This window comes from Pteronotus mesoamericanus, unplaced genomic scaffold (assembly GCF_021234165.1).
Source record: "Pteronotus mesoamericanus isolate MK-2021 breed Mesoamerican mustached bat unplaced genomic scaffold, CSHL_Meso_final scaffold_118, whole genome shotgun sequence".
Classification (NCBI taxonomy): domain Eukaryota; kingdom Metazoa; phylum Chordata; class Mammalia; order Chiroptera; family Mormoopidae; genus Pteronotus; species Pteronotus mesoamericanus.
This window is the reverse complement of record NW_026555301.1, coordinates 12,379,604-12,406,578: the sequence shown is the minus strand read 5'-3', so window position 1 is coordinate 12,406,578 and position 26,975 is coordinate 12,379,604. Positions and strand designations below refer to the sequence as shown.

The 26,975-nt window shown below is 39.5% G+C and overlaps 1 protein-coding gene across 1 annotated transcript; it reads left to right on the top strand.

Annotated features, from left to right (window-relative positions):
* The first annotated feature begins 886 nt into the window (after window positions 1-886).
* RAB12 (RAB12, member RAS oncogene family) lies at window positions 887-25,460 on the top strand. Its single transcript, XM_054587384.1, has 6 exons — window positions 887-1,389; window positions 13,671-13,731; window positions 19,860-19,998; window positions 22,097-22,186; window positions 23,193-23,297; window positions 24,272-25,460. The coding sequence occupies exons 1-6, from the start codon at window positions 891-893 to the stop codon at window positions 24,383-24,385; spliced, it is 1,008 nt and encodes a 335-aa protein (XP_054443359.1). The 5' UTR covers window positions 887-890; the 3' UTR covers window positions 24,386-25,460.
* Window positions 25,461-26,975: the final 1,515 nt, after the last annotated feature.

The window sequence follows — 26,975 nt, the reverse complement described above, 5'->3', positions numbered from 1 at the left end:
CTGAGGTAGGTGCTCAAGTTTACGCTGAGGAATTTGCTAAACAAATCCCTGGCAAGAAATCAGAACAGTGATTTTCTGTATCCTTAAATCCTTTCAAATAGAAATGGCAAAACATACCCGAGTCCACAATTTCTAAATTTTTGGAGTTTCCTACTACTGTGTGAGTTCTAACTCACTCACTTTCCCAAAGTAGCATCCCATTTATTTATTTTAAAAGTTAAACGAAATAAAAACTTCCTAACTTTGAATGGGACCGCAATCGGGAGTAAGAATAGATGATTTCTTGCGTTTCTTTTGGGAAACGGAAGACACATGATAGGAAAAGATCAAGTCTACCGCCCAATTAGGGGTGCGAGGGGCTTCCTCCAGTGAATGGGGTCTGCGTGAGCGCGGGTCTGGACAGGAGCCCCGAGTTGGCCGGGTGTGACAGTGGATCCTGGACAGTGGATCCTGGGCTTGCGGCCTTGCAAGCGTCCTGGTAACACTGAGCGTTGCAGCAGTGATTTGAGAGACACGTCTTGAGAGGGTAACAGGTTTGGGGGAAGAGATGTCTAATAAACGAGCCTAGTATTTTGGGACTACTTATTGAAAGCAGAGAAAAGAGGAACGAAAAGAAAAAGGGGAGAAGATGGAGGAGAAAGGAAAGATAAAAGAGCCACCAGAAACAAAAGAGAAGGAAGAGAGAGCGGGCAAGCTGGACGCAGTGGAAGCAAAGAAGTGCTACAAGAAATCAAAGTTGGTGAAGAGAGAAGCCAGCCGCAGCAGATGCGGCGCGCAGGGCGGGTGGTCCTCCCGTCGTCAGGGGGCGCGCGTGCGCTCGGCCTCAAATCCGGCGCGGCTACCCCCACCTCTCATCCCGCGCCTGCGCTTCCTGCCCCTCCTTGTCCGGGATGCTCCTGCCGCTGTTGCGGAGTAGCTGCTTCCCTTCCTCCTCTCCCGGCGGCGGCGGTGGCAGCGGCTTGGACGCGGGTGCGGGGAGCCGGCCAGCAGCGCAGCTGCAGCGCGAAGCCTGCGGGCCGCAGGCGCCACTCGAGTGGGCGTACGCCGAGCCCGGGGTCGACCCCTGGCGCGCGGCGGAGGCTGAGAGGGCACCGGAGCCCGGGGCGCGCGTCCGGGGGGCGGGCGGCGGCGGGCAGCGGGCCGAGCGGGAGCCGTATGCGTGTATGGATCCGGGCGCCGCGCTGCAGAGACGGGCAGGGGGCGGCGGCGGCCTGGGCGCGGGCTCCCCGGCGCTGTCGGGTGGCCAGGCCCGCCGGAGGAAGCAGCCCCCCAGGCCAGCCGACTTCAAGCTGCAGGTCATCATCATAGGCTCTCGCGGCGTCGGCAAGACCAGCCTGATGGAACGCTTCACCGACGACACCTTCTGCGAGGCCTGCAAGTCCACCGTGGGTAAGGGCTCCGGGGATGGGCCCTCCCGCTGTCGGCGCTGCCCTCCCCCGGTCCCCAGTGCCCCAGGGCTACTGTCCTTCGCTCTGTCGGCTTCGTTTCTCATCGCGTCTCTGAGCTTTTTCCTTCTCAACTGTGTGGCCCTTGGTGGCCTTGCATTTGGTGGATGGGCCTCTCGGTGATATCTAGAGTGGGGGAAGGACCTCGTGGAAGCCCTCGATACTATTCCCAAAGCCAGAAGGAGAAATTTAGTGTGGTCTCCACACAGACTTGCTCGTGGAGCCTCCTCGCCCGGCGCAAATCCCAGACGCCCCTCGGAAGGCCCCGGTTGGAGCAGGTTATTGAACACAGGAGCCTGAGCGTCCCCTCCCGCACCGCCCCCAGGGCGGTCATGAGGTGGGGTGATGCATTGGTCCCATTCAGCTCTCGGGCACAGTGTGAGCATCTCTCCACGGAAACTCTGGACCCTTATATTACTCACTCAAGGAAAAGGAGGTGCGAGGGCGCAGCAGGCGAGTAGTGTAGTGAAGTTGAAGCTGTGCCCCCGTCCCCTACCTCACCCCCCACCCCCGCTAGGGACCAAAGTGGGTCTTCTATAGCAAATTCGGTGCCTTATCTTTACCTCGCGAGTATTCCGTAAACCAGAGCTTATTTTCTAAACTTGAACTTATTCTTAGGATATGCTGACATAATGAAGTTTACTGCGGAGGATCTATGGAAAATATTAAGACTAAAACTACACTAAATTTCTTGCTTTAATTATAAATACGGGACAGAGGGACTTATGCTGTACTTGTCTATGACCTCATATAACCCAGGGACTCACAAAAGTGGAGATAAGTCATCCACTACACCCAGATGGGTGAAATACAATGAAATACAGGAACAGTCAGGTCAGGAAGTATAATGTCCTCAGGGCCTAAAACTGAAACTACAGGGGAAATTTTTTAATGAAGTCAAAGTACAGGACTTGGCATTGAGGTCTGTCAGGTGGATGTGGGTAACAGCTGACTCTGTGGAAACCCCTGAAAAGCTGTCAACGACGGGTGAACCACAAAGATGAGGGGGTTCTTCAAAATAAAGCGCATTCACCCTTAGTGATGGGCAATGATGGGTTTCCCTAGGGGAGGTTCAGGAAACATTGAATAGTATTTAAATTTGAAATTCACAGTTAAAAGTATTTTGTAGTCTTGTACGTATATTTAGTAATGTATCCAGCAGTAGTTTCAAGGAAGTACAGTTTGGGGGTGAATTGGTTTTAAATTGCCATGTAACAAAAAAATACATTTAAAATGTCTTAATGGAAAATTAACCCCCAGATTTTGTATTGTCTTTTTGTTTTGTTTGAGAGTACTTTTTTCCCCTTAATGCTTATTTTTGAATAGATCATTTTGGAAATACTGGTGTTCTCTGTACCCTGCTTGTCTTTTAAATGTTGACCTTGGGACCATAATATTAAAATTCAGTAGCATAAATATACCTGTTTCAAATACCTAATCTTGGATCATATAAAGTACAGGGAGTTATTAAACCATCAAATGAGAGTTTATACTGTTACTTTCATACCTGACATATATAAAATAGAGTTAAAAGCCATTCAGAATTACCAATCTTTTATGGTTCCACACTTAAAATATATAAAAATGAAGGATAATATAGTTATACTGTGTGATGGAAAGAAATCAGCACAGGCACTAATGAGTAGATAACAGCACTTGGGTGGATGGAAGTGAGATAGGAGCTGAGCAAAGGTATGCAGAGGAGAGGTGAGGAAGAGTTTTCTAAGCAGGGGATGCGATGGAGCAGCATCCCATGTTCTGGGAAAGACTTACTAGGGGATGTCAAGAATGAATGCCTCAAGACCTTCACAGCTGTGCTAAGGAGCATGGACTATATTCTGTAGCAACTAGAGCCATAAAGCCTCTCAGGACAGCTTCGGCATGAAGACAGTGAAACTAATTGGGCAGGATTCCATAGGATATTTGAGACTAAGAAAGTAGGAGTCAAGGAGACCTGGCAGTTTGTTCCTCTGTCCCCTTAACAAACAAACATAAATACGTACGCTTACAAATGCACATCTCTCCCCTACCACTACTACTGCAGAGTTCTTAGTGTGTTGGGATTCTGGTCTTGCTTATTTTTGTTTCCTCCATACATAGTCTGTAGTACTTAACGTCATAAGTTTTTATTAATTGTGGGAAGTTCAGAGAAAGATGGTAGTCTCTGGTCTGATCCAGAGTGTGAAGACACTTTTAGAAAGCTAATTAATCCCCCTCCAAGCTCTCTTTCTGAGTTGCTTTCTCCTTCCACTTACCTGCACTTACTGTGTATTGGGTGCTGTCCTACCCACTGGGGACTCCTCAGTGGTGAAAAGGACGTAGTCTATCCAGATGTGGCCCAGAAGATGATTCAGGTTGATAGGGGAAGCAGTAGAGATGTGTACAGAATATTGGGGGAGCATAGCAGAAGCCCTTCCAGCCAGGGTAGGTTGAAGGCTGGTCAGGGGAGGCTTCCTCACCATTGGAATGCTGTAAAGATAAATTCATTCTTCAAATTCCTTTAGAAAAAATGCTATTTAAATATAGCGTTGGGTGTGGTGTGGAATTGTGGTTGCCTCACCTGAATGCCTGTTGTGGGAGCAATTAGCTCATAGGTCCTTCTGAGGCCAGTCTGTCAAATTTCATCTTCAGGTAGTACAGTCAGCTGCACATAAAGAGTCTCTTCCCTGATAGAACTTTTCCCTCACCCTGTCCAGACTTGCACATGTGTCTGCTCATGACAGCAGAGTCTGGGAAACACCATGCACCCCACAGGCCGTGCGCATGCACAGACGAAGGGGCCTCACTAAGTGATGGCTTGTGTAATTCAGAGGCTAGAAGAGACTACCTCCAAGGTGCCTTTTAAAAATGAATCAGACTCACCTGGACTTTCTATAAAAGAGCATTGTGGTAATCCTAAGGGATTTGTGATAACCTATTTTAAGTGAGCAAAATGTTGATTTTTAAAAAATTATTAATCAAGACAAGTGGATTTGGTTTAAAAGACATACAAAAATCACTAGGGTATGAAAAGCTAAAAAGACTGTTTTTTAATGACTATTTAATGGAAATGTCTAAGTGGAACATTATTTTCAAATAATACTTCATATCTTGTGCTCATGGAATTGAGGTACTTAGTCCGATATAGCTAGCATAATTTGACAAGTTTTTTAAAAAGTACAGGAGCAGCTTTCTGAAGTTTAGGAAATGGAAATAAAACTAGTTGGCTGTAGAAATTCACATCTAACATACTAAAAAAAAAAAAAAAAAACCCATAAAAGTATATAGTAGTCAGCCTTTCTTTTATTTCTATGTAACTACTCGAAGCTACCTGTTAATTTTGTTTGGACTGAAACGGTTTTGTTGGGCAGCACCATGCCCACTCCAGCGGCACTGGATTCTAGAAGATACACTAGAGTAAGTCTAAGAAGCCTGGGTTCTTTATTTAGACTCTGCCACTTACTGGTTATGACTTTAGATAAATAATTTAGTTGTCTTTACATATAAAATACAACATTCTATTAGTAGTAGCTAGAGTTTGTTGAGCATTGACTATGTACCAACAAAAGTACACTCTTTCTGATCCTTGTGACAAGACTGAAAGTTTCCCCCTTTTTTTACAGATGAGAACCCAAAGGCTCAAAGAGGTAAACAGCTTAGCCACCATGGCACAGCTGGTCAGCAGGTGATCAGGGGCAGGGCTACAATGAGTCTCTCTATGTTCCTTAGCTTACTTTGAGGGTCATATTTATTTTGCTTTGTGACATTTCTGGTGCATCAGAATCAGAATTGTGAAGCCGTTTCCTACTTACCTAATTTGGACCTCCCTGCAGCCATGTAAAGATAGTGATGTCATTGAGCTTTGGTATCAGTGAAATTGACTTTCTCTAACTATGCCCCTATCATCACTTGTCACTTGCCTTCTGGGTATTAAAATAATACTCTAAGAATTGGATTTCTTACTTAAATATTCAGTTGTTTACATATCTTAAGCCTTCTACCTATTTATAAAAGTTTTCCAAAATTTGACATTTTAAATAGAGAGAAGGTAGGAATAAGACCAACAAAACCAGAATTCTGGTATTCCTGGACCATAAATTTCCCCCAGAGTGCAGGAGGCCAACATAGGATTGCCAGTTCTTTTATTTTGCCAAGTAAGGACATTTAAAAATAAAAACACTATTACCTTTAAAAAAAAATAGACTTAAAATGAAGTAGACCCTCCCCCAAATTAGGAAAGACAATATTTGAATTAAAAGGCTTTTTCAGTTTAGTTCTGAGACCTTCCCTGCTTTGTCTTTGTTTTTGTCACTTTGTAGCGGTGTGTTCAACTTCACAGGCTGACCCCTGACAGTAACTGGTTTTAGAAAATGATGGCACTTTATGGAAGCCCTGGGTTCGCTCAGTTGCTGGCAGTAGTCCCCGTAGTCTCTGTGAGAACACGTTTCCTGAGCCCAGGGTTGAGTTCAAGGTGCACTCAGGATTCCCATTCCAAGGGTGGGGAAACTTTGCGATGCAGTGAACTGCATTTTACCAGGACCAGCAGCTGAACTGGAAGCAGAATTGAGGGGTCCAAGAAACATGTAAATATGAATTCCTGGCTGAAATGGCTGTGGGTCTGGCCTTGAATGTTAGGTGACATTATAGATGAATTGCAGTTCATGAGTGTCTGGTCAACTTAACCTAGAAGCGGTGGAACTGCTGGTAAGGGACATCAATTACTCATACTTTATTCTGGAAACTTAGATCAGAGATTTTTAGAAGACTCGGTGTGAATTCGACTGGATTCATATTCTAAACTGTGTGTTTTATTTTGTTCTTCTGTATTTATATGTAGTCTTCCAAGCCATCGCTGACCTGCCTAAATGTTTCACTTAAAAGAGAATTAGGGAAAGTCGTCCAGAATTCCCACTGCAAAAGCCCAGCACTGCAGCTGGCCAGTGTTTCACTTCCCTGCCAACGTGATGTAACGCGATGACTCAGGGAGATATGAGTATGAAAGGAGCCGATGCATCTTGGTTAACATTTAGTTTTCTACACCAGCATATGCTGTGCATTGTGAAACTAGGTTTATTTAGTGAACATAATGCACACTGATAGGTTGTGCAGAGTGTATCTGGTTTTTGTGAAATAAAGCAGCTATCTTTCAAAGAAGTTACGGAAATGTAGTTGTGGGATTGCTTAGGTTGAATAAAAATCTATTTAAAGACCTGGCTTAGGTGCATTCAGCCTTTCTTTCACTGTTCTGCGCTGGCACTGGAGAAAAAAGGTTTCATTTTGCATGATAGAGATCCAGATTCTTAGAGATTTCTTCTCTCCCTCCAACCTGTGGAATCTGCCAGGCGTAGTCTGTTACAAATCTTGGAACTGGCTTGAGAAAGCAGAGGTGGTTCCTCTGAGAGGTCCAAATTATTCTTCAGCCTCAGGGGCCTGATTCATTGTTCTAATTATTTGTTTGAATTTGTAAAGAAGACATAGCTGTGTACAGCAGTCAGCAGAACTGACTTTTCATATTTACATAAGAGGTTTTTCATATTTACATAAGGTGCTATTCTGCTAACCACTTGTAGGACGCATAACTAAGACCTGCTCACCTGGTTTGTCCTTTTGAGGAAGGGAAGTGAGTCATGGAGGTAAAGTGCTATGCTTTTGTACTAAAGCAGGGGAAGAAATTGATTATTCTCCTTTTGTTCTTTGATTACACATCTCTGACATTGGGAAAATATTTGGAAAACCAAAACTACAGACCAAAAATAATGTCTATAATTGAATGTAATTTTTTTTTTAACCCTTTTCTTTTAAAACCAGAAAACAGCACAGCCTAACAGAACACCATATTCCATAGAGGTCTTTTTCCCACCAACTCTTGACAGTGTCCACTCTTTGGTTTCTGGTGCTTACATAATGCCTTCTTAGTTTACAAAACAAAACAGCAACCTGCATTTCCACCTAAGACAAGCTTCCTATGGAAATAGCTGATAAATAATACTCTCCTGGTTTTCTGGGCTTCGCCTAATGCAGAAGCTTCAGGATGCTGTAAGCCAGGACTCAGGTGAGAGAAGAGGCTCGTCCTCAGTGAGGAGCTGTGGATGCTTACATGCTGTCTCTCCCCTCCTTAGGCCTGCTACACAGCAGAACTCAGCTCGCTTGTTGACTGATAAAGAATCACATACCTATCAAATTTTCACTTAAAAAGAAAAACACTTGCCCTTCTCCTTGGCCACCACTCTCATTCTAGGAGCTACTCCAGGTGACAGGCATATTCTGGGAAAAGTGTGGATTTCAGAGGTGGGCTCAAAGTCCTGGATTTAAGTACCAGCTCTATCACAGCTATCAATGTCTTTAGGCAAGTGACTTGACTTCATTTTCCTCATTTATAAAAAGAAAAAAAAAAAAAGTAGGGCTTACACTCTTTTCCTATATCCTAGAATAAGTTGGGATAAAATATCTTAGGTACCTGGCCTAGAAAAGGCAATTATAAGTGCCAATTATGTTCCCTTCTCTTAATTTATATTACAGATGCAAAAATTCTGAAATAGTCCAAAATAGCCCTTTAGAGGTAGATACTGATATATATATATATATATATATACAGGATAATATGAAAAAATGTAAACACATGACCTGTTTAAAATACAAAATCCATTTGACAGTCCCTGCATTTTTTTTTTCCACTCTTCCTCTTGTGATCAAGACATCAAAATGACTGCCTTTTCAGATAAGGGTCTGTGCCACCAGGAAGCCGAGGAAGGTCTGCCCATCAGGAGCAGCCTGTCCCAGCCAGTCAGCATCCCTCACTCTTTCTTTTACGCAGTTTCTCTGGCAGTGCAGAACCCTTTTTTTAACATTGAATGTATGTTGGTACCCATCTCCCGGCCAGTCCCTCATTCATCCGATGAGGCTGCACAGGGAGGACACAGCCTGAAGCCATTCAGCCCAGGTTCACATCTGTGCTCTAATACCAGCTGGGCGACCTTGATCAAGAAACTAACTTCTGACATGTTATTTCATCTGTAGAATGGGGGCAGTTTTAGTATCTACCTTATAAAATTGTTAAGGGTATACACACAGTGAGTTAATGTATAGTTAGTAAATATAAAGCCCTTAGTAACTGAAACATATTCAACACCATAAAAGAGTTTGTTCTTAATCTTTTGTTACAAAGGGAATAAACTCCTTTCTGCGAAATTGTTTTATATGCGTATGGTTTGTGGAAATGGAGCTGCCCGCCTGTTCTGATGGGCTCACTGGTGTCACACGCACTCTGTTCCCCCAAACCTCAGACTCTCCCCTCCCTGCCTGATGTAGTCTGTGGTTCCAGGCAAATGCAAGGCTATCTTCTTGTGCTCCTACGTATGTCAGGGACCAGAGACCCAGGATGGCCTTCATGTGCTGAAGTGGAGTATGTCCAGCCTGGAATGAAAGACAGGCAGATCTATTAAACTTAAGATAGACTTTGATATCCTCAGGCCTGGTAAGCATTTTTTAATGACATGAAATAATTTTACTATTTTAATGGTACCTACTTCTGGAGACTAATCAGAATATTTTACAGTTATAGTACTTAGTTTCTATTTCATCTAATACTCATAACAGTGAAAGTGGGAAAAGCCAGGTGGTATTTAATAATAGTTCTCAAGTTCGGTGCTTTCAGTACAGAAATTGAAAAATGGTCTACTCACAGCCAGTTTGCATTGCATTTTCTTTTATATGGTGCTTTCCTGTGGGAATTTCTGTTGTACATTGCTCTGGTAGGTGGTGTTTAGGCAGAAGACTGGCTTCATGGTCAGGTGACATGTTTTCTAATGTTAAATTTACCTTTATGGGACCCTGACACATTTCATAATTCATTTTCTCACTCTCAACTCAGTGAAAACATTAGAAATCCTCTTCCTTGGCAGAAATATTATATTCAAAATTGGATGACACTGTATAAGGTATATATTCCTGGAAGAAAAGCTGTACAGATTTAAGATAGTTATTATAAAGTAGCAGTAACATTATGACCAATATTTGAATTGAGACTTATTTTAAAGTCTGGAATCCTTCACCTTCCTGAAAGTGTTAAGATAAAATCAGGTCTTTGGTGGTGGTTTAGGACAAGGAAGAAACAAGGGAGGACACCCATTCAGCTGTGATCATAGACATGGGCCAGGGTGTTATTCAATGTTTGCTTCCCCCCCCACCCCACCCCACCCCCCCAGCTTTTGCTGGAAAGGAATGTGCAGAAAGAAACTTCTGTCAGTTTTTGCTATTTTCACTTTTGTAACTTCTCTGGCCCAGCAAAAAGAAATACAGAAGTGTTTTGGAAATGTTTTGCCTTAAGGGAGAGGAATTTACAAATTTTATCAGCACTAAGCATGCAAATTCTTTATGCTATTGCTAAGATTTATGAAAGGTGAATACAAAGGAAAAGACAAATCTCTGTTCTTTCACAGCTTGATTGTGGTGATTCTGGGTCATTTGCAGAACATTTCACACTTTCCTTATTTTTAGGCATCTGACTTTCATTATAACAGCTTTTTATTGTGGGCAGTGTTACAAATTTGAATCTAGGTTCTGGCACTCAACTAGCATGTGCTATAACCTTAATGCAAGTCACCTTGTCCTCTCTCTGCTCTGGTGTTTTCCTCTAAAATGAGGATAATAGTGCACCCCGTTGGCCTGCTGCAGGATCCCATGTGTTGGATATCAGGCACAGCATGTTTGACAGATGTCCACTATCGTTACTATTAAAGGTCGGCAACATCAAAAAGAAGAGGCCGTGACTCAAATTAGAGTAGTGCACACCTATTGATACAGGGATTATAACCCTGTGACCTGTGTGCTTTCTGATTTAAATATTTCTAGAAAGACATAACATTGGCTTACAGAAAGGTAAGCTGCTGTTGTCAGAATAATTGACTCAGTGGACCACTTCCCATCTAAGGACTGAATAAACTGTTACCATAACTCCTGGAATGGGCATATGTAGGGAGAGGAGATGAGCATATTAAGAACTGCCCCATCCTCTGTGGATTTACCATGAATAATAGGAATTGTAGAAGAAAGGAAATACTCCATCTCTGGGATGATGTATGTGTGCTGGGTACCCCTGCATTTCACTGCTCGCCTTCCACCGCTCTGCCCACCAGGCACACTCAGAACGGCTTCCCTTTCTTTTTACTACCTAGGTGTTGTATTTACATATCCAACGTTTGGTCGTAGGAGAGAGGGTTGTTTATCAGATCTTTTGAGTCACTGTAGTGTGCCAGGCAGTGTCCTAAGCTTTTGGGTGCCTGTGTCTTCAGGGGGAACACCAGCAACAAAGAAGGAGCGAGGTGGTAAAGGCCTTGGAGAGAATTCAGTCCAACTGGGAACACAGATGAGGAATGAGGGTAAGGGGTGGGGCCATCAGAAGGGTTCAGATAGAAAATCACTAAAGACTTAAAAGGTTTCTGGGCAGACAAGGGAGTCCTTTAAGAGAGGACAGCAGAGAAAAGCATCTCTTTGCCAAGTGCGGGGGGGGGGCGGGGGGGAGGGGGGGAGGTTCGTTGATTAGGTCAGTATGACTAAGTTCCTTGAAGGCAGAGATTGTCCCCGTCAACTGATGGAGTAGGATTATCACTTCCTCTGTTAGTCAAGAGACCTGTAGGAAACTGGGTTTTTAGCAGATGCTGTGGATGGAAATGAAGTCGCCACCCTTTCTGTCCCTGTTGGTTTATAAACAGGGGTCCTAGTCCTCCAAAACTAATCTGAATACTTAAGGTTGTTAAGGACTTGTTAACCCTTATTCAGGATCATTACAATTTCTATGACATACAAATATTTAAAATAGACAACATTAAGATATACTTTTGATGTAAGAAGGTTTTTAAGAATGTTTAGTTGAATGCTTTGATACAAGGATATGTTTTTAAGCCATAAATTGGAGTAAGTTTCCAGTCATTACAAGCCACCTAGTAGTCTGTTAGAGGGAAAGGGTATTTCATTTAAGGGAGAGGACTATTTTAATGAACTCTTTACTTTTATGGAGTTTTAGATTTAACCACTGGATATTTTTCTTTTGCTGTTATTTTTTCATTAATCTACTCACTAAAACTAGACAGTCTTCATTTTGGCTAAACAGATTGTTATTACTGTTCACTATGATCTCGTTTTCCTATTAAAATCAATAATGTATTTGTAAAACGATGATAACATTACCACTTCCTGATTTTTTAATAATAGTGCCCTTTCATTTTATTTTACTTATTAAGCTTTGTGGTTACAAAATAGTCCTACTGTAGAACTGCTAAAATTGGATAAGTTGTTTTATTTGGTTGAGAAAGAGTGTCTGAGATGTTCAGGCTCAGCAGTTCTTAGCAAAGAAAACAAAAACTACTTGGGCTGGATGTTTGTTTCAAAGGATTCTTTTAGTTGATTTGAAGCAGAGCTCACAAGTATCACCTGCCAGTTCTTTTCAATAAAGTAGCAACCACTGTGATATGTTTTACAAAAGTTGCAGTTCCCTTAAAAAATAAAAGCAACTGGAAACAAAAGTAAAATAGAATAGTAGTTATAACAGATAAGATTCGCTTTGTAAATTACCATCACAGAGTAACATGGTGAGGTCCCAACTTGAAGCTAATATAAGGCAGACAGTATTTGGTCATTACACTGCGCCTTTTTAAAATCAGGACATAGCAAATATCCCCAGGCTGCTCTTTGTGCCTTGTAGAGTATCTCTTTAAGCTATATCCTTCCTTTGTGGCTGAGCCAGTAAGGAACTTTGAGGACATTGGTGGTGCACAAACGTGCTTCCTGTTTCAAGGCTGTTGTGTCATTTGACTCCCAGAAAGCAAGCTTGTTCCAGAACTGAAAGTGAAGTTGAGTTAGCCAGGTTTCACTTGGTAACATTTTGAATTATATCTAGTGTAAGAGATTATGAACTGAAATATAATAGAGAGTGCTCTAGTTTTGTTTTCTTGTGACATTTTATATTCATGCAACTTCTCCGTAAATTGTACAGATGAAGGCTGCTGCCCTACCTCCACCCGGGGTTGTAAACATGTCCTTTGCTATTGCATTGGTGTCTTCAGTGTGTTACTAATTATAAACAGTCATATGCCTTTCCCTTCACCTCAAGAACATCATCTGACTTTGAAGTGCTTTCATCAGTTCCCTGAGATGAGGGCCCGGGAGCAGGGTCCCTGCCCGTGTGGCCGCGTGGTGCTCCCTGGCAGGCGTGTTCCCCCTGCCTGCTGGAAGCCAAGCAGCGTGGGGACCCTGGGTCCCGTGAAGCAGCCAGGACGTAGTTCCAGTAAAGCATATGTTTCTAGTTCTCAAATTTAGCCAACACCCCTTTGGTTTATTTTAGTTTTGAAAATTGTGTAAAAAATACTGTCTGAAATATTTAAGTTTTCCGTAACTAAGAAGCAAATGAGGTAGCATAGACAAATGAAAAATTATCTGAAACTTTAAAGGCTGAATTGAAAAGGGACAGTGATACGTGACAGTTTGCTTGTTGATATTAAAATAAATAAAAATTGAGTGTGTTAATTTTTATGTGTAGATTTAAAAAACAATTCCTCTTCCACACTGTTGACAATACAATAAAGAAGTCATGTTTATGTATTAACTAAATTTTGTGTGAATGCTAAAAAATTAATACAATTTCTAATTTCAGGCTAAGGCTCTTTGAAATCAGGGTTGTTTCCATTGTGTTCTATATCAGAGTTTTCCCCAAGATAACATTCTTTTAAAGCCATTTATCTATTAATATAATTATTAAATGTAATCTTAAATGGTTTTTATGCTAAGCTTATGGTAGTAATAAATTACAATGCAATTATTAAAAATATAATTGTATTATAAAGAGTAAATGCTACATAAATAGTTCAGGGTAAGACATAGGTTGACTTACAGTTGTGTATTGAAGTTTAGAATGACTGGGTAGTTACAAACCCTGGCATACTTTTGCTTTTTCCTTTTGAGATTTGGTGATACCAGTTGTTTTTGGTTTTTCTGATAATCGTCATAAATTATTTTTACTGACCTGAGAGAAACGTCGCTCTTTTGACCCGCTCATTCATGCATCATTAGCTGACTCTTGTGTGTGCCCTGACCAGGGATCAGGACTGCAACCTTGGTGTCTGGGGACAGTGCTCTAACCGACTGATCTATCCAGCCGAGGCCCTGATAATGATATTAAAACGTACAAATGGATTTTTTTGACACATTTTATCTTTATTGTTTTTGCTTCATCTTTACTTGTTTTATTTGCAGGTGTTGACTTTAAAATCAAAACTGTAGAGCTAAGAGGAAAGAAAATTAGACTACAGATCTGGTAAGCGGAGAATCTGTACCTAGTAATTGCCGTATGTGTTTAACAACCCATATGCTTGTCTAATACAATTAACCATTTGAGCTGGTTTGTCTCTCCTGCTTTTCCTCTCCTTTGCTCATGTTTAAGTAAAATGAATAGTGAGAAAGAATTTAGAACAGTCTACTTATTTCATATTCCATTTGTGCATGGGGAATCATCCAAAGAAGAATGTTAATGATAGTTAATTTGGAGACTTTATGCCTCTATTTCCAAATCATTTGACAAAATGTCATCACCAAAATGATTACTAAAGTGCTTCTCTTCATGTTTTTAAAGTTATTTTGTTTGATAGTATTCAAAGAAAGTCCAGTATGTTTTTAATGGATTTGTAGAGTTTAAAGCCAAATCACCTTTAGATAGTTCAGAGGCTGTCCTTGGTGGCCCTGTGTGAATATCACTGTGGGGGACGCGCGTGCACACACCCCTTTTGGCTGTATTGCTGATGCCACGTGACATAAGCCCCCATCACTGTCAACTGGAAATGAATCCACAGCCGCTTTCTCACATTAATAATCGTATGAAAGACCAAACCAGCTGTGTTACAACCGTTTTCAGCCCTAAGAGCTCTCTGCTGGCTCTCAGCAGCCCACAGGGGGCATTAGGAAACTGATCTGTGGAGAAAGGATCAGGTCTGGTGGTGGTTTAACAGAAAGTGCTGAGGTGTTCTGAGAATGCCCTTTTGTTTTTAACGACACAGCTGCAGTGTACTCAGCTTACTAACTCCTCTCGGCAGGTCAATCTCAGCTCTGAATGTTTGTCCACCATGTGTGTGTTTGCTTTCATCTGCGTTAATTGCTGCCTCATCTGTGGCATCATCGGTCACCTAATGCTTGAATGTTAGTGCCATGCCTCCATTCTTCATCCTTGTCCCTGTCTGGGGCACAGCTGCAGCCGAACCAGCATTGCTTGCCCACCGGAAGTGTCTGAGGTAATATCTTTATTTGGTCATCTGTGACTGTATAACCCACCTTTAGAATCTTTTTGGCGTGTGTGTGTGTGTGTGTGTGTGTGTGTGTGTGTGTGATTTTGTTTTTCATATTTTGGTTTTAACTTGATTATGAAACATTAAGAATCTCACCTAAATAGCTGATACCAAAAATAAAGCATAATACTTGCCTGATTAGCCCATGATTGGAAAGGCAGCAAACTGCTTTGTGTATTGCTGCCCATTTTTTGAACTCTGGAAATAGCAACAAAGTATCTTCACTTGAGCTGCTGTTTTCAATAAAGACCATCTTTAAAAGTATTCAGAGTATGGTCCACCTCTGTACATAGTACCTGTAGGTGAGATATTTTTTGAGGGAGATTGCCTCACAAAGGAGATGTAGCTAATATTAAAATGTTTGTGAAGCTTGCTTAGTGGGTGTCAGCAGTGTCTAAATGATGACATGGTGGCCTGTGTTTAAAAACATACCTTAATTAATATATTCATACTCGTTTTCATCTCAGGCTGTAGTAATCTGTTTCACAAAAGCGTGTCCAAATGCCATGTGCCTCCCTGGAGCTGTGCTCACTAAAGTCTGTGCCGGTGACATTGGATATTTCTGGAATCTCATTCCAATGCCTTTGAATCTGGTCTAAGAGGGCCCACCTTATGAATCCCAGTCCGTGGGGAAAAGTCGGATAGTACAGTTCCAAGAAGTGCATGGGACATCTCCTGAATACTTATTTCTTGGATGTAAAAGCATTTCCCAAATAGTTCTTCCTTTGTTTCTCCTTGGCTCATCACTCCTCAGACTTTGTTCTCAAAATTTTCAAAATTGCACAACACTGGTGAAGAATATAACTTAGGGAAGAAAGACAGGGTTCATTCATTTATCGAAAGGATGGATGCAAGTTTTCTGTGGGGACTATCCCAGTGATTTAGTTAAGAAGTAAGACTTGTCTTTCAGGAAAAGACATTACTGTCACCCAGTAGGTTGAAAGGAAGTACTGGAGTTGTGGCTCATTGTTTAAAGTAACACGTGGCTTATTTTGGAGTCAGCAGCCATCCTTGCACTGTTGCTGTTGTAATCTGCTTTGTCGAGGACATGTTGCCATCACTTTACTGTCACCCGTTGAGGGCATAGGAGGAGCCAATGTAATTGGAAGGAGCTCTTCAAAGAGACTGCTAATAATAGTCGTGTTCCAATTTTGTAGGCGGTCAATCCATGGAAGCATTGCCAGTCAGTCTCCATAGGAGGTATCGTCCAAATAAGTGCTCTTCTTGATGATTTCTTGATATAGCAAATCTAAAAAGAAAATTATTTACCGTAGATTCTTAAAGGTTTAAGGTACCAAAAGCTACAGATGTCATTGTCGTATTTTTCAGTTTCTTGATTATCTGAGATTAGAAAAAGGACCATTTTCTCATCTCCATACTTAAAGTATTTCTACATGTATATATATAAGAACTAAAATTAAAATGTTCCTGCTAGAATATAGCTTCATGAATTTACATCCAAATGCTATCCTGAAAGTACTACACAGTGACTTAAGAGTCATTGCGTTGAAATTGGACTTGAAGCCCTGACATTTGTCTCCTCCCCTCAGGCAAATGCAGATCTGAAATGTGTATGTAAGGGCCCCTCGCTCTGTCCCTCATGCCTGTCTTTACTGTTGGCGAATTTGACTTCACCGGTGTTCTCATAAGACAGCAAACTCCTTTCCTTTCATTCTGTGCTTGGAAGAGATGGAGCGTGTCTCATACTGAAATTGGTTCCTGCCCTTCAAATTAGTAATTGTATCATTTAACTGGATATATTAAATACAGCAAATGAGAGTCTGAACTTTTAAAGCATCATTGTATTACCAAATTGGGGAAACAAAATTGCAGGGATTTTTTAATTTACACCAAAAACAGAGTGAGAAATAATAGTAAAATCACATGCTAACTATAGTAAATGATAATTTAGCTGACATTAATAAACTGCAAATTTCTAGAAGTCAGCTCTTTATCATTACAGTGAAAATTCAGGTTCAATGAAGATAAAGGACAAAATAATAGGATTTCACATCTTCATAGAAAGATAGAAGCATGATCAGATTGGTATCTTAATCAAATTTTTTTAAAAGAGGAGACATGTAGTATTCTTTATGGTATGGCCATACAGTAGACATTTAATAAATATTTGTTGAACAGAATTGACATTTCATTTATCTTGTTCTTTGGCCATATATGATAGCTGGTAATTTAGGAGGGGAAATAAATCAAGCAAAAGAATGTTTGAGACAAACAGAAAATATTAAAAATGTTCGGAACCCAAATATTTTGGAAATAAGGAATAGTCTCTCAAAAGAAAGTGCTTTTCTACTTCAAGCATTGAGAACCAGGCACAGAAAGATGGAATTTAAGGAATGGCCTTAAATGGAGAGTGGTGGACTAGTTAATGTTTCCTCATTAGGATTTTTTGTAAATCTTATTTATTCATTTATTTATGTTAGAGTGATTGCCTTGGATTTTGCACTTTGAGTTCTCTCTCTTTTTGTATGTCTGACTGAAAGCCACCAGAGACAGCTAACTTTTTAATGTTTCTCTAAGATTCCTAAGTATGTTACTCATGCAACAAGGTTTTAAAACTATATGACAAATGCTGTTTACTATCTCTGTTCTTTGATTGTTGGGTTTCTATTAAAACTTCTTTTAGAGATATACGTACAGCATTGTGCCTATAGATAACAATGGTGTATTTTACTCTGAAAAAAAATCCGTTAAGAGGGCAGATTTCATGTTGTGTTCTTTCCACCATAAAATAAAAATATTTCTCAAAGACTCCTATTATCTCTAATTTCTGTGTTCTTGAGCTCCAAATTTCTGGATTCTAATTTATTGAATGTGTGTAGAAATGCATGTGAAGTTGATTTGCACTAAAAGCCAACTGAGACTTTCTTAGAATAAGGAGTTATTCAAGGACATAATTTCCAAAATGCCCAATGAAGATCTGATTTATATCTGATTGATGTTTAAATTTTTGGTGCAGCTATATTATGCTAACCATGGATTTCAGAGTAGGAAAATGGTGTTATTTTTGTTTGTTAAAAGAAACGAGTGATTGCCCTGGCTAGTGCGGCTCAGCGGATTGAGCACCGGTCTGCGAACTGAAAGGTGGCCTGGTGGTTCCCAGTCAGGGCACATGCCTGGGTTGTGCTCAGGTCCCCAGCTGGGGGCATGTGACAGGCAACCAATTGCTGCTTCTCTTGCACATTGATGTTTCTCCCTTTTTTTCTCCCTCCCTTCCCCTCTCTCTAAAAAATAAAATTTTTTTAAAAAAATATTTGAAGAAATGAGAGATTTTAACAGTATTCAGACATCACAGAGTACTTTTTAAAACATTAAAAATACTATGTGATGAAATCTCAATGTGAACAAGCCACAATTTGTGATAGGATGGTAAACCATACTCTGAAAGATTTAATTCTTAATGGAAGTAAACGCCTAGGATTCTAGAAATCATGGTATTCATTGATTCCTTATGTACCAATCGTATTGATTATGGTAAAAAATGGTATTTGAATCCTTCTCACCTTTCTTGAAGGTGCTTATTAGTGTGGTCTTTAAGTTGTTTTTAGAAATCCTGAAGAATTCAGTCACTATCTATCATACTCAGTTTTCCAATTCTTCGGTAATTCTGGATCAAAATGTAAAGTTTATTTTGCCTTGAAATGCATCAGCTTTCTACATTTTAATCATTTAACCTTTCGTTCAGTACATGCTTATTGGCAGCCACTCTGGGTCAGGCACCCTGCGGGACCCTGATGGACAAAAACAGACCAGCCTTGGCTCTCCTGGGCCTTCCAGTCAAGGGCTGCCTGGGATTCTTATGTCCTCTGGAACACAGCGGATGGCTTTGTTTTTTTATGTGAAATGAATTTGCCAATGAGTTCTTTTGTTTGTTTGGCATAACACCAGTAATGTGAACTAATTGGCGGTAACTTCAGTCTGAATGAAGCCATAAATTATAACACCATTGCCAAAGGGCATTTTCGGGACACAGTCCAAGTCGCACCTCAGTCAGATGCATTTGGAGAACGCTGCACACTCTCTCCCCCTCACTCATGTGTCGTCCTCCTGTAGGCTTTCAGGAGCCTTGCCGTGAGGAACCTTATTTTTGTTACTCCATTGCTTCTCGCTTACTCCACAAGGACCCACTGGGACCCCTGGGCGTATGCCCTCAGTTAGGATTGTCAGGAAAAGCTAAATTATAGATCGTCGTTAGAGAAATTGTTTTCCTGATCAGAAACTCTGCTTTGTTGAGCCTCATTTGTCTCAAGCAGTTTCTTGCCTTATTAGATGGAAAAAGATCTTGGCCAACTTCTCTGTACTATTAGTGTCCTTATGTCATTTTTCATGTTGAAATGGTCAACTTCAGCCTGGAGAATAAATAGTTCTTAGATTTCAAAGTAGCAGTCAGAGAATAATGACCTTTACTGTATTTGTAAATCTATTTAGTATCTCCCTTCCCTTTCCCTTTGACCATTTATACTCTGATAGGATTAAGAAAATAGTAAGACTGATTCTGTAGTATTTTGCAATAGTGGGGGATTCTTATCAACAAAATCAAAATTTAACCATCTAGGTTGGTTAAAAGAGAGTTGCAGACAAATAGTTTAAATGATTATCCATACATTTTCTCTCACCCAGAAACATCAATTTGAGCATAATAATTTAAGACTTAAAAATAAAAGTTGAATGTTAGCCTACCACCTAAGTCTTTGTTCATTTTTGCAATTCTTATTGCCTTCATAACAATTTTCATCACAGTGTAGTAGATTGGAGACTTAGAACCTTCTAGAACAAAGTTTATGGCTTTGTGGGGGAGAAAAGTGGTCAAGTGTACTTATGTAATTTACAGTATTACGTTACCTCATATTTGTATAATTTTATTCTAGAATATCAAGAAATTCATTCCAAAGTTAGTATTAACTTAGGAGAGCCACTTAGTTTTTGTTTGAATGTAACTGGCTCAGAAGAGCTATCCCGACTAATAATAATGAACAGCGCAGACAGGAGGAGTTGCCTGGTGGAGTCGCCACCATCTGTGTATGCACTGGAATGTGCAGTTGCTCACTATGGTTATTGTTTGGCTGATTTTTTTGCCGCTATTTCTTAGGGACACAGCAGGTCAGGAGAGATTCAACAGCATTACCTCAGCTTATTACAGAAGTGCCAAGGGGATCATACTAGTATATGATATCACTAAGAAGGAGACATTTGATGATTTGCCAAAATGGATGAAGATGATTGATAAGGTAAGTCTTGCACTTTTCTCTCAAGATGTGAACTCTTTGCTCATGGGTGTTAATCCTTATAAAAGGAAGGAAAAAACATATTAATGAAGCATATGCATTTTATACTAAAGGTCATTTAGTCCATATTATAACAGTCAAAGTAGGTGTTTTTTTCTGTTACTGAGAATCAGCTTAAAAATAATAAAACCCTGATTTTTATTCTGGTACCTTCGGCTGCCTGACTTCAAACCCAAACAAGCTTATTCCACGATATCTGGCTGCTCCTGTGGAATGAGATAAAGAGCATCTCATTTCTGCAGAAAGTTCACATGGATGTTCATTTTGTGAATGTCCACTGAGAAACAGCCTCAAGAAGAAAGAAGATGGCCTTGTCCACAGTCAGTGCCTGTGGACACTCCAAGGACCTCGGTCATCCACAGGACACCTACCCTTAAAATTGTAGGTGTCCTTTAGGTTTTCATTTTGAACCAGGAATTATCCCTTTGGCTCATGATCAGCTGTATATAAATAATGGTATTTTTACACACGCACACACCATATATACCATATATATATATATGGCATTTTTATATAGTATTATATATGTATTATATATAATATATAGTTATGATATGGTATTATATAATACACATGTATAATATATATGGTATTTTATATTAATATAAATATAAACTGTGGGTTCCCCTCTAAGAAGTGTGTGCCCAAATATACATTCAGAAGACAGCAGTTTGGGGTGAGATGGTGGTATACAGTGACCACATTTTGAGTTTTCTTCCTCTTAATGCAATACATTAATGTTTAATTCCTTTTCATAACAAGCCCATTTAATATAAATTGGGTTTCTTTTACGAATTGTATTAAACCATCTGTTAGATAATGTTGGAGAATGTTTGCCGATTTCATCAAGCCTGTTGTCGATGTGTGCCTCTTTGAAAATGTGTTGGGGTCCAGGATTACAGAAATGATTGGAGCCTGAGGCTGGTTCTGCAGTGAGGCATCACTGAGTACTGATTTCCTCCCGTGCAGAAGCCACACAGTGTGCTTCTAAGGAAATTAGAAAGGGGTAGTTCTAATTGCTGGTTCAATTTTTCAGAATGCACTGAATTTAAAACCCCAAACAATGGCCTCAACCTTAAAGGCCCCCTTTAGGTACTTCATTTTGTGACTCTGCCCAGGTCTTGAGGTCCAGTGCTCTCCTCTCTTTCACACTTGACTCTTGATTTCTGCTCTTTTCTGTGGAAGTGCAGTCATTTTTTGGGCGCTTACTGTTTACCACGCAGGCACTGTTCTTACTCAGCGCCAACGTGTTCCTCTTACCTGTGCATTACTAGTGAGACCAAGACCCTGAATAACCTGGCCAGGGTCACGTCATTCCAGTGCCTTTTATTGCAGTCTACCTCAGATAATTTTTTAGATTACAAAATCAAACAAGTCATTTAAGAAATATTAACCTTTTTAAAGAGAGAATTCTATTGTGCATGTACATTTTTAAAACCTTAGAAATGTAGCTTAATTACTATTTTCCTGATTATAAAATTAATAACGCACATTATAGAATATTTAGAAAATCAAAGCACAAAACTAAATTTTTAAAATCTGTAGTTCTACCATCCTGAAAAACCAAATTGCATCTATACTTCACTTAGTGTTACTTCCTGCTTATTTCAAGAAATAGTACATTCTGAAGGCCTCCCTCTGTCATTAAGTTTGTTCTTCCAGAGAGTGTTTTTTTAAATGGCTGCATTTTTTTAATATACCTTAATTTATTCATTGTTTTGTTGAGTTTTTGCAGTTTTTTTATTAACGATCATTTTTAAGTACTAGAGAGTTTTGCTTGTGTTTTGAATAATTTCCTTAGGGTAGACCTAAGGAATTATTGGTCAAAGACTAAAAAACATTGTGGTGCATAGTGCCTGTGAACACGTTTACTTCCTAAAAATGCTGTGAGCGTTCTGATATACCGCAATAATCAGATCTGCCTGGGACAGAGGAAATGCTCAAAGATTTGTAGAGTGAAAAATATTGGATTGATTTACATTTCCTGTCAGCATATGACAATGCCCATCTTTGAAATGCAGCTTCTTTTAAAATTCCACAGTATGCTTCAGAAGATGCAGAACTTCTTTTAGTTGGAAATAAGTTGGACTGTGAAACTGACAGAGAAATCACCAGACAGCAAGGCGAAAAGGTGAGAGAAATAGGGGAAGCAGGAAAAAGAAGTCACAGTTCCCACACTTTGTACATTTAACAGTTGATACATTTTTTCTTTTAACAGATTTTTTTTTAATTATAAAATAGTTATATACTTACCACTCAGTCACATCATGTTTGCTTTTTTTTATTTCTTGCTTAAATTCATTTTGAAATGGAAGGAAAAAACCATATTAGTATATGCTGCATTATTATCTAACCAGACATTTTATACAGAGCAACATATTTTTAAAAAATTGATTTGAGCCCAGGCTGGTATGGCTCGGTGGATTGAGTGCTGGCCTGCAGAATGAAAGGTCGCCACTTCGATTCCCAGTCAGGGCACCTGCCTGGGTTGCAGGCCAGGTCCCCAGTTGGGGGCATGTGAGAGGCAACTGATCGATGTATCTCTCGCACATTAATGTTTCTCTCCCTCCCTTCCCCTCACTCTAAAAATAAATAAAATCTTTTTTAAAAAATTGATTTGAGAGAGAGACATCAGTCTGTTGTTCCACTTATTCATGCATTCATTGGTTGATTCTTGTATGTGCCTTTCATGATTGAACCCACAACCTTCACATATTGGGACAACACTAATGAACTGAGCTCCCCAGTCAGGACCAAAAAACATTTTTTAAAGCATAAAATTGCTTTCATGATTTTCTCTTACTCTAATGTGTTTTAACCTTCCTCAGAGAGGAATCAGTGATATTCACATTTTAAATGTCAGCTACATTGCAATTGTAGAAAATTGGGTGTATAATTTGACTTAGAATTCCCAGTATCACTGTAGAGATTTTGTTCTGTTATTTACTTATAATGTGGGGATATGCTGCACTTGTGAACTTTATAGTTAAGCATAAACAGGCTTTTACAAACCTTTCGTCCTCCCCTTCCCTTAAAGCTGAAGCCCAGAAAAATACAATTCCCCTGTCATAACCACATGTTCGTGTATTAGACTGCATTGCAACCCACACAGAGAAAAAATAATTTTTTTCCCTTAGTTTGCACAGCAGATAACTGGGATGAGGTTCTGCGAAGCAAGTGCCAAGGATAACTTCAATGTGGATGAAATATTTCTGAAACTTGTTGATGATATTCTGAAAAAGGTAAAAAAAAAAAAAGAAAAAAGAAATCTACATGAAAGTATTTCATCTGAAACCTGTTGTTTCCTTTATTATTTTTTTGGTTGAGAATTTTTTATTTTGAAAGAGAAGTACAGCAGTTTTTCCTCAGTGTTAGGAACCAGGTGAACTTAACTCAGCCAGTAGCACCCAGCCAGCAATAGTGGGAGCTACTGCCCATCCAGTGGTTTTTTTGGTGTCTTTGGGATTGATGTCCAGTATATTTGCTTAGCTTTAAATACAGTTTGGTGGAGTGACTGGAGCTGGTGTACAATATGCCATGTTTATGTGACATTTGCTTTTCTTTTTTTCCCATTTTCTCACAAAGATTAAGTTAGATACAGATGGTGGAGACCTAGCAGAATGTGCAAGTGTCTTAGCTGAGAAGCCCCCGGTCCTTGCCTGTCTCAGAGTTCTGCTCTAGCAGGACACTGATTCCATTGCCAAAGCCTTTCCATGATGCTGAGTGACAGGAAAATTGCTGGACAGTTTCCCTGAACGGCATCAATTTCTTGAGGCATCTTTAGGCTTACATTCAAAAAATGTTTAGTAAGAACTTTGTTATTGCAAATTATCTGCTCAGTTCAAACATAATTCAGAAGCTTCTAATAAAATGGTTGGTTTATTACAGAGGTTATTTCTTTCTTTAGTAGTGCTGTACCCATTTATTAATGCACTAAGCTTCCATTTTACTGGGTTGTGAAAAATACATGTGTTTGAGATCTGTCTTGTCACTTCCACCACAGGGTGTAAGCTTGGCAGTCTGTGTTGTGACACGCTATGCCTTAAAACCAAACCTGGCTTTGGTTCTTGGCTTAATGTTTGAATGTCTAATTAAACTTGATGATTCGAGAGCTTTATATAAAAATACTTTATTCTTATGTAATTGTACAATTTACAGAGCACTTACATATACACTGTATAGTTAAAATGTATTTTTTTATCTCTTTATTTTGAAGATGCCCCTGGATATTTTAAGGAATGAGTTGTCCAATAGTATTCTCTCATTACAACCAGAACCTGAGATTCCACCAGAATTGCCTCCACCAAGACCACACGTCAGATGCTGTTGATTTGCTACTTTGGAGACAAAGTGGAAATGATTCCTAGAAAGGGGAAAATGTTCTATTCTGCACTACAATCATTTTGAAAATTTCCTTTCGCACTTTGTAATCCAAGTCAGAGCTATACACTAACTTGTAAATATGCAAATATGCAATTCTGGGTAAGTTTTGGTTATAAATTACATATATCCCTCCAAATTATTATATTTCATTCATTATCCCAGTGTCTAATGTACATACTGGGAAATGTAGTACTTCTAATATGAAGTGGGAGAAATGAAAGGTAATGTTTTTTGAAATAAATAATTGTCCTTGTTAATTATATTATGAGGACAGAAGATATTCTGATAAGAAGAAAGAACGTGGTGCTTTGCTTACTGTTTTAAAGAAAATTTGTAAAACTAAAGACTTTTTGAAGAAAAAAGAATGCTATCTTAAGTGCTTTTTCTTTATTTACAAGACATTTCCCCCAGCTGTCGCATCTTTGAAGTATTGGAGTGTTTCTACCACAAAGCAAAGCTCCATTCATAGACGTCATTGAAGGTTATTTATTACTATTATGTAACAGTAGAATATTACTAGTTAGAGGGTAGGATTTGACTTGATTCTGAGGCCACAGAGTCTCATAGTTTCTGAATGGATATACCTTATGCTTTTAAGAACTACAGAGATTCATAAAAGAAAGAAATGTTTTTGAAGCTATAGAAGATTTTAAAACAACGCTGCTGTCCTAAAATCCTGTTTAAAGGAATTTTAAAGAGATACATTTTACTATATCAAAGAACATTCATGTATTTGCCTATACACTCTATACCTTTGTAATGATAAAACTTCTCCCCCTTATGATGAAGCTTATCCCTATTAAGCTTAGACTGTGTTATTTTTTTTTTTCTTTCTGGTCTGATAATGAATTTGTGAACTCTATCTTTGGTATACTTTTTATTAAACTGCACTGTTTTGTTTAGTCAAGATAAATAAGTAATTATGTATTTGAATAACTTGGTGTGTCTTGAGTGTTGTGATATGAAAAGCATTGTGGTCTTTCTACACTAATGAAGTGCAAATAAAATTTTGTATTTATGAATGATGGTTGAGTCGCCACATTTATTTGTGTCATTGTAAATTGAATATCTGACAATATTCTTCATATACTCCACCTCTTAATCTTTGGAGTGTTTTAGATCAGAATAATGCAGTGCCCTTCACTGGGGAAAAATAGTTTGGCAGTTTCCCAAAAAGTTAAATGGAATACAGTGTGACCTGGCATATATTCTCCTGGGTATATTCCCCCAAAATTGAAAGAAGCGACAAAAACATATTGTACTTATACACCAGTGTTGGTAATAACTAAAAGGTGGAACCAAACCAAATATCCATCGATAGATAAAAGTTCAAACAATGGAATATTCTTTAAAAGGAAGGAAATTCTGATACATACTGCAAAATGACTGAACCTTGAGGACATTAAGTGAAATAAGCCAATCACAAAAGTACAAATAATACTGTATGATTCCATTTATATGAGGGACCTAGAGTAGTCAACTCATCAAGACAAAAAGTAGAATGGTGGTTGCCAAGGGCAGGAGGGTGGGGGGTAGGGATTAAGAGATTAGTATTTAATTGGGACAGATTTAGTTTGGGATGGTGAAATGTTCTGGAACTGGCCCTGGTCAGTTGGCTCAGTTGGAACATCATCCCCTACATCGATGAAGATTGTGGGTTCAATCCCCAGTTGGGGCACAGAACTAGGTTGTGAGTATGATCCCCAGTTAGGGTGTGCACACAGGAGACAACCAATCCAGGTTTCTTCCTCTCAAGTCAATAAAGATATTCTTGGGTGAGGATTTTTTTTTTTAGTTCCTTAAAAAAAAAGAGTTGTGGAGCTGGATGGTGGTGGTGGTTCCACAACCATGTGCATGTCCTTAATGCCACTGGATTGTACATCTAAAAATGACCAAATAGCCCTGGCTGGTATGGCTCGGGATTGTGCATTGGCCTGCAAACTGAGAGGTCACCAGTTTGATTCCCAGTCAGGGCACGTGCCTGGATCAGGGGCCAGGACCCCAACTGGGGGCTTGTGAAAGGCAACCATCCATGTTTCTCTCACACAGATGATGTTTCTCTCCTTTTCTCCCTCTAAAAAAGTAAAGAAATAAAACCTTTAAAAAAAAATGATCAGATACATATCATATTTTGCTGTGTATAATGTGCATCTCAAAATTTTGGGCCTAAACTTCCAGGAAAAATTGTTTTAATTCAATTATTTATATTTAGATACTTGTTTCTAGTATTATAAAAGAATTTAAGCATTTGTTTTTTAATATACTATGATACAAGAAATGTAACATAATTATAAAACACAAGAACAGTTACAAGGTATTTCAGGTACTACCCATGTATAATGCACATCCTTATTTTTCCCTCAAAAATTTGGGGAAAAAAGTGTGCATTATACATGGCAAAATACAGTGTATATGTAAAATGTCCTCAAGACTTTTTAGGATGTGTATTGCCAAAGTACACATCATTTCTAATGTGTGTACCTTTTATGATTCAACAGTAATGGATTGTGCCAATTGTTTACCTGTTATTACCTCCA